Source organism: Ananas comosus, linkage group 12, assembly GCF_001540865.1.
Source record: "Ananas comosus cultivar F153 linkage group 12, ASM154086v1, whole genome shotgun sequence".
In the NCBI taxonomy this organism is placed as follows: Eukaryota; Viridiplantae; Streptophyta; class Magnoliopsida; order Poales; family Bromeliaceae; genus Ananas; species Ananas comosus.
The window spans coordinates 4,663,293-4,671,695 of record NC_033632.1 but is presented as its reverse complement, the minus strand read 5'-3'; the positions used below and the strand labels follow the sequence as shown (position 1 = coordinate 4,671,695).

Genomic DNA, 8,403 nt, shown 5'->3' with positions numbered 1-8,403 from the left:
ACGTCAGCAGTAAACCGAACAAATACTTTTTGAAAAAATTGGATTTAATACTATTTTTGGCACTTTGATTTGTCTAAATTTTGGATTTACTCGTATATCATTTTTTAAACTTTGGATTTAGTTATATTTTATTTAAATAACTATGAATGGTTAGCAGTGTTCATACCCAATATGGGAATCTAAAGGCTCAAAAGTTGAAATTATACGCTTCTAAAAGCGTAATAATCCCACACCGTAACACGCTAATATGTTGGCATATGTAAAGAACTATGTGGGAACCTAAAAACTCCACATAGAAAAAAAAAAAACTTCAAATACCGCCATATAGTTTCACACTTTCTCACTTTAGTACTCTATAGCTTAAAGTGTATCAATTTAGTGCCATGTGATTTTATTTTTATTTTTTTATTATCGATTCCACTAATTTTTTTGGTAAATCAGTGACAAAATTAAAACTATAAAGTACTAAAGTGAATATTCGATAAACCTAGGTCGAATATCTGATATTTTTTGTATATAATTTAACAAAATATTAACGAAAATACTGACGAAAAGATAAAAATAAAATCACAAGGCACTAACTTGAAATACACTTTAAACCACAAAATACTAAAGTGAGAAAGTGCGAAACCATAAGAGTGGTATTTGAAGTTTACCCTAATTTCTACGGTCCCACCGGAAAAAGAAGAAGCATCTCAACATTTTTCGCCCATAACATCAAGCCCACCTTAGCCAGGAACAATGCAGAAAAAAATTGCATTTACATTTACAATAAAAGACAAAAGTAGCCAAAAATCCACATTGTATACATATATTTTCCTTTTGTACCATACCATATGCTTAAGAGGGAGAAGCATTTGGTTAGTTTTTTTTGGCTTAGTACAGCATCACTACGCCATGACATTGTAAAAGACTATTTTACGGCGAAATAGCTGAAAACAGAAGTCGAAGAAACCCCTCAACGGCTCGGCTGGAATGCCTTTTCACCCTCGGAAGCCGGGTGGCCCGAAGAGGACTCTGGATTCAGCTTCCGGAAGACGAGCTTCTGCTGCGGGAGCTGGCCGTTGGAAAACGCCATAACCTCGGTGTCCACTGAGATGGTGTCCTCGTCTTTGAACTCTCCCCTCAAGATTCCTTTAGCGAGCTCGTTCTCGACGTGCTGCTGAATCACGCGCTTGACGGGCCTCGCGCCGTAGTTGGGGTCATAGCCAAGGCTTCCCAGGAGCTCCAAGGCCGCGTCGGTGACTTGGATTGTGATCTTCCGGTCCGCGAGTCTTTGTTGAACTCGCTCCAGCTGTTTCGGAAAACGGGGGTGAAAGTAAGTAAAAAAGTTGAATCACCAGAAAAAGCTATGAGAAGCATATTGAAAGCTGGAATTAGGGATTCTGAACTGTAAACATACCTGTAACCTTACAATCATATTTATTTGCTCGCGGTCCAGAGGCTGGAAGACGATGTACTCGTCGATCCGATTCATAAACTCCGGCCGGAAAATCGATCTCGCAGCCTCCATCACCCTACTCTTAATAATCTCGTAAGTGTTTTCCTTCGATTCGACCTCATCGTTCATGTTGAGTATGTATTGCGATCCCACATTCGATGTCATGATTATAACCGTATTAGTGAAGCTCACTTTCCGACCTTGGGAATCGGTAACCCGACCATCATCCAATATCTGCAGGAAAATATTGAACACATCGGAATGGGCCTTCTCGATCTCGTCGAAGAGAATGACGGCATACGGCCGTCGGCGAACCGTCTCGGTGAGTTGGCCGCCTTCTTCATACCCTACGTAACCGGGCGGGGCCCCGATTAGTCTAGAAACCGTGTGCTTCTCCATGTACTCGCTCATGTCTATTCGAACTAGCGCTTCCTCGGTATTGAACATGTAAGAAGCCAGGGCCTTCGCCAGCTCGGTTTTCCCGACACCAGTCGGACCCATGAACATGAAGCTTGCGATAGGGCGGTTAGGATCCGATAAGCCCGCTCTCGACCGTTGGATCGCATCGGCCACTGCTTTGACCGCTGGGTCTTGACCTACTACGCGTTTGTGCAGCTCTTCTTCCAAATGAAGTAGTTTCTCTCTCTCAGATTGTTGTAACTTGGAAACAGGGATTCCAGTCCATTTGCTCACAATTTCGGCAATGTCGTTTCCGGTGACTTCTTCGCGGAGCATGGACTTGCCCGAGCTTTGATATTCATCGAGCTCCTTTTCAGCTTCTTGAAGCTGGCGTTGCAAGCTGATGAGGCTCCCATACTTGAGTTCAGCAGCACGGTTCAGGTCGTACTCGCGTTCCGCTTGCTGAATTTCCAAATTGACCCTGTCGATCTGCGTGAAGAAAGAGGCGAGTATGAGAAATAACTAGCATTTGAAACATTTAGGACATTATAAGAACAAGGATAACACTTTTCTGTTGAGCTAAGCAACCCAAATATTGATCTTCTACAACAAAAGGCTCCAATATCTAAGAAAACAGGTAAAAAGCTATATTGTAAAGTTCAACTAACATTCGTTGAATAGGCATCAAAACAAACTAGGTATTACCCAACATTTTGCAGGTATAAATATGTAAAAGCCAAGCCCCAACATCGTTCATACTAAGAGCGCTAAAAGAAAAATCAACAGTACCTCTTCCTTAACAGACTGAATTCTCATCATTATTGATCTTTCCTTCTCCCATTGCTCAGTTAGTTGTGCCTGCTTCTCTTTGAGCAGTGTCAACTCAGCTTCGAGGCGATTTAATCTATCTTTCGATGCTTTATCTGTATCATTCTTGAGAGAGAGTCGTTCCATCTCTAGCTTCAATACAGCACGATTAATCTCATCCAAAGCAGTCGGTTTAGATGTAATTTCCATTTTCACTTTAGCAGCTGCCTCATCGACCAAATCAATAGCTGCAATCAAAAGAATAAACCTCTAATTAGAAGACGATCAATTATTACGTGCTGACTTGTCAGCTACCATCTGCAGTACCTTCTGAGGTACCGCAGCATAACTCTTTCTCGAAAATTCATCAGGAAATAGATTATTAAATGATTGATCTTCTGAGGCGGCTATTGCAATCTCACCTTTGTCGGGCAAAAACCGCCCGCTAATATAGCGGTCAGATAGAATCGCAGCCTCAACGAGAGCACTATCGGAGATGCGGACACCATGGTGGAGCTCGTAGCGCTCTCGCAATCCGCGCAGTATTGAAATTGTGTCCTCGACCGATGGTTGATCAACAAAGACTTGCTGGAAACGCCGCTCCAAGGCAGGGTCTTTCTCGATGTATTTGCGATACTCATCAAGGGTTGTTGCACCAATACAGCGCAGCTCACCCCGCCCCAGCATTGGCTTCAGCAGATTGCCTGCGTCCATGGCACCGTTTGTGGCCCCTGAACAAGTCAAAGGGCATTCATCAGCATCAAATTTTTTGATACATAAACTAGAAATATTTGTATAAATGCCTCTGAAATTTAAGATAAGGGTGTTTTCATACGAAACAACACTTGTGAGGCATATATTTCAGAAATAAGATTTCTTAGTAGAATATATGTAAACAGATAATTTTCCGAGAATTAAAGTGGTCAAGAAGTCTGTTGCCTAAACATGCATAGAAAGTATGGAGTGATGGTAAATTTCAAGAAACAAGCTGAAAATGCATCAATTAGTAGGTAATTTAACTATATTATTAACTGCTAGCTGAATTACCTGCTCCCACGACGGTGTGAATCTCATCAATGAAAAGGATTATCTGCCCATCAGATTCAGTCACTTCTCTTAACACAGCTTTCAATCTATCTTCGAATTCTCCACGATATTTTGCTCCAGCAATGAGAGCACCCATGTCGAGGGAAATTAGCTGTTCATAACAAAGGCTGAGAAAATAAGAAACAAAGCAGTAAGAGAATCCATAATTCATGTTGAAGTGGAATATCACACTATCATCCGCAATCACACCATCATCCGAAACTATGTTTATGTGTAACTGAAAAGAATGCTAAAAAGCGCAATCATTATTCGATGAACTTAAACATACTCGGAGGCAAGTGATGAAGTAAAATATAATGTCAAGATAAGACATGTTTGCCAACAGTAATTGTAAGAGAAAAGATAAAGAAATCCCAAGTAAATCACTAGCAACTTTAAAATCATCAGAAGAATAGCAGTTTCTTCATAAAACGTCTACAGAATATGCTGTGTATACCCAGGACAATTATAACTCGAAATCTATAGGAGTAAAGGCAGTTCACTGTGACAAATCTAACTCAAAACCCAAAGAGGAGTTATCCTAAAACAGCCCTAGAACGTCAATGACAACCTGTGGCACAACCAGCAGCTCTGCCAGGGATCCTAAATTATCCAATAAGCTTATATATATATATATATATATATATAATCCTAAAAAAAGTTGCAAAAGAGGAACAAGGCCATGCAACCAACTACATCCAAGCCCAAAATTGGAAGAAACGAGAAAGGACCAAAGATAATTATGTTGAATACATAATAAGTTTTAAAAAAGGTTGTTCTTATAATTTAAGAGAGTATCTAAGCAGGAGATATTGAGTTGAGTCCCGTAAGGCTCCTAGTATTATTAATTTCCTCCCTCCATTAGTTCAAGATTTCAAGTCCACGTCTTGGGCCTATCAAAACGTCTTGATCCAAGATGAGAGGAGAAGTGTTGAATGTATAATAAATTAAAAGAACACTACTCTAATAGATTTAAGCTTTTTGAAAACAACGGTTGTTTCTTATCATGTAACAAATCAAAACCATAATACTAAAATAGATCAAATCAAAACTTTCCAAAACTTGAAACATTGCAATATCGATTAAAAAATAATCAGCAAAATTGACATCATATTCCAGGCATTGGTTTGAAACCACAACTCCAAAAGAAATTGAATAACACTAATGACTAAAATCAAACTGAATCCAGACAAAATTCTAATTCAACTTGACTTCAATAATGCATACCCTGCGATTCATCAAAGCTTGCGGAACATCCCCTTGCACTATTCTCTGGGCAAGCCTGCGAAGAAAAAACATGTTAGTACTGTAAAAACTCATTTTAAAGGATGATGTAGAGACAAATTATTCTTTTTTATGTTCGTACCCTTCTGATATTGCAGTTTTCCCAACACCAGGTTCACCAATCAATACAGGATTGTTTTTTGTTCTCCTCGACAGAATTTGTATGCATCTGCGTATTTCGTCATCTCTCCCTATAACCGGATCAAGCTTCCCTTCACGTGCCATAGCCGTCAAGTCCTTCCCGTATTTCTCCAGGGCCTCATATTTGCCTTCTGGATCTGTCATTACTCATTTGAATTAATTAGTAGATTCAAGCGCAGCAAAAGTAACCGAAGAACACTCCCACATATTGAAAAAGGGAAGGTATCTTATGCCCTAAAATTGCCAAGGTGCTACAACACGATTAAATAAAAATTACATACCTTGGTCAATAACATTCTGCCGTCCTCGTATTGCCTCGATAGAAGATTTTAGAGTTTGAAGGGTAATTTGGAAATCCTTGAAGAGTTGTTTCCCAAAACGCCGGTCGTCTGCAAAAGCAAGTACTAGATGCTCAACCGAAACAAATGAATCACCGTACTCCTTCTTGTATTCCCGGGCTTGCTGAATCAAAGCTTCTAAATCCCGTCCTAACATAGAACCGGCCGATTCACCCAAAACCTAGGAAATCATTAGGTATTAACATTTAAGCATACTCGACCACTGATTAAACTAGTTAATCTAAACTATGGCTAGAAACTACAAAAAGGCGTTAAATATGATAACAAATTAACAATAGGAAAAGAGTGAAACTTCATAGATCACACATCTCACTTTAGGTTGCCGCTGGATGAACCTCTCGGTAGCATCTAGAAGCTTGGTATTATCAACTCCGGCTTTGGAAAAGATGCGACGAGCAAGCCCATTCTTTTGCTCCAACAAGGATTTCATCAGATGTTCCGTCTCCACAATCTGGTGCTTGCTCTCCTTCGCCACCTCAGGCGACGAAACAATTCCTTGCCAAGCCATCTCGGTGAACTCTTGTTGGGTAATCTACAATTATGACCAAGAAAAAGAAATAAACTAAATTGTACAATTACAGACCAAATTACTATTGCTAGAATTGCAAATCTCTTTCTAGGTTCAAATGTGATATAATTGGTGGCATAATATCAATGGCGAGATCAAAGATATATATATATATATATAGAGGAATTACAAGAAACTAAAATTAGACAAATGAAGCGTCTAGCAGAATAGATGCTTATTTGCCCTAACTTCTGGAATAGCTTCTATGTTGCAAAAAGCTGCAGCTAAGCATTTGGTAACAAAATCCTGATAAGCTGAAACGAGCTTTACAACTCAAAAGTAAAAGCTTTAATTTGAAGCTTCAACTATAGTTCGAAGCTGTTCGAAGGGGCTGTTCGAAGGGATATTAATGAGTGCATTCAAATATTCATAAACTATAAACTGTTTTTAATTCTAAAGTTACAGTTGCTTACAAAAATAGACATAAAACACACAGTTTTCGTTTGATTGGGGGGGATAAAGGGTTATCCCGCTTATCTCCAAACACAAAAAAAAAAAAGGGTGGGATAACTATCCCACCCCTTGTATGGGAATAGGGGTAGAAACAGTTGTTCCCACCCCTATTTAATTTTTAAAAAATTTAAATTTTAATTTTAAAATTTTAAAATTTATAATTTGTAATCTTAAAATTAAAACTTTAAATTTTAAAATTGACAATTTAAATTTTTTAAATTTAAAATTTGATATTTTAGATTTTTAAATTTATATTTAATCTTAAATGTAAAATTTAGAACTTTGAATTTTGGAATTTGAGATTTAAAAATTTAAATATAAATTTTGAATTTTTGAAATTTAAAAGTTATATATATAAATTTAAAAATTTAGATACAAAATTTAAAATTTTAAATTCAAATATAATATAAGGGCAATATCATTATTTTTTTATTTATAACTACCAACTATTCTTCTTATTCCATCTTTATCTATCCAAACGTTAGTTTTCTAACGATTCAATTTTCATCCAAACGCAAAATTGGTCTATTCCAAGCTTATACCTGAACTTATTATACCTATCCATAGACCAAGCTTATACCTGAACTTATTATACCTATCCCTGAAATAGGCAATTCTTACTTGTACCCGAACCAAACGAGGCCTTGTGAAATGAAAACTAAACCTAGATTGGTAAAAGAGTGAGATAAGTGAGATATTCATGAGACTCAACTTTGCTCCAAGATTCATTTTTGATAACAGTTTAAGACGAAACTAAGCAAAATAATCATTACCCAGATAGCCATATTTAGAACATTCATCAAATTTAACTAATAATTCACACTAAAAACCCTAAAAAGATCTTCCAAAAGATGAGAAAAAGAGACAAATAAAAGCAAAGCACATCATTTACCCTCCCATCCCTGGGCGCTTCGCATCTAACAACGACCGATTCCGAGCCCCTCCGGGACCTCCCCGACCTCTTAACGAAGAGCGCATCGCTCCCCCCGAGGCCGCGCGCTCCGGACCATCTCAGAGCCCTCGGCGGCGCGGCTCTCGGCGCGGCGCCGCGCCGAGCGAAGGAGACAGAGAGGGGGAGGGAGGGGGAGGAGGAGGAGGAGGTCGACGGAGCGGGGACGAGGGCAGCTGCGCCGGCGCCGGCGGAGGCGAGCGCGGTGGACATCGGCGGAGGCGAGGGGGGTTTCGTTTAGGGTCCGGCGAGGGACTCGCTGCGAATAGAGGAATTGTTGAGGGGGTAAAGAGGAAATAAATATATTTCCTTTATTTATATGCAATAGGAGATAGAGGAGAGAGAGAGTGTGGAGTGAGTTCGTTTGTTTTCTCGGAGCTTCTTTGGAAACAAACTAGTAGCTTCTAGAGAGTTGGATTAAAAAATAATTTTTTTAAAAAAAATTGAAAAATATGACAAATAAATTCTTTAAATTTTCAATGTTGATAACTATATTTTTTTTTAAAAAAAATATTATTTGATTCGACTGTAAAATTTTATTTTTTGTACTTAATATTCCGATTGTTTTAATTTAATTAATTTGATAGCTCTTCGAATATAAAAATTTAAGTTAATTATTTATTATAACAAATTTGTAATTATATAAATTGTATAAAAATATATTAACAAAACTTATAAAGATAAACAATGTGTTTGATATTTAAAGTTAAAGAATTCCTAACTAGCTCAAATCAAATAATTAAAAAATTAGATTGTAAAATTATATTTTTTAAATATCAAATAGTTAAATAAAATTGTTCGAGGAATGTTACTAAATCGAAAGTCATTTTAGTTGCATGTGATGTATATAATTTTATGTAACTTCAAAACAAATTAAATGTTATTTTTTTCTCTCCTGGTTATGATAATTAAGTAT

The 8,403-nt window shown here is 37.7% G+C and overlaps 1 protein-coding gene across 1 annotated transcript; it reads right to left on the bottom strand.

The window, feature by feature from the left end:
- LOC109718300 (chaperone protein ClpB3, chloroplastic) lies at positions 738-7,798 on the bottom strand. The gene is made up of 10 exons (XM_020244470.1): positions 7,431-7,798; positions 5,831-6,049; positions 5,440-5,677; positions 5,100-5,295; positions 4,961-5,015; positions 3,695-3,845; positions 3,070-3,378; positions 2,630-2,895; positions 1,403-2,329; positions 738-1,294 (listed from the first exon to the last, which is right to left on the bottom strand). Exons 1-10 carry the CDS (start codon positions 7,698-7,700, stop codon positions 959-961), a joined length of 2,967 nt encoding a protein of 988 aa, XP_020100059.1. The 5' UTR covers positions 7,701-7,798; the 3' UTR covers positions 738-958.

What these genes read in the sequence shown, in the direction of transcription:
- LOC109718300 (XM_020244470.1), bottom strand. Translation starts at nt 7,700, where the DNA reads ATGTCCACCGCGCTCGCCTCCGCCGGCGCCGGCGCAGCTGCCCTCGTC. An exon ending in TCACACCGTCGTGGGAGCAG is followed by an intron (nt 3,379 to 3,694) that starts GTAATTCAGCTA and finishes TGACTTGTTCAG; the next exon opens with GGGCCACAAACGGTGCCATG. An exon ending in TTCAGTCTGTTAAGGAAGAG is followed by an intron (nt 2,330 to 2,629) that starts GTACTGTTGATT and finishes TTCTTCACGCAG; the next exon opens with ATCGACAGGGTCAATTTGGA.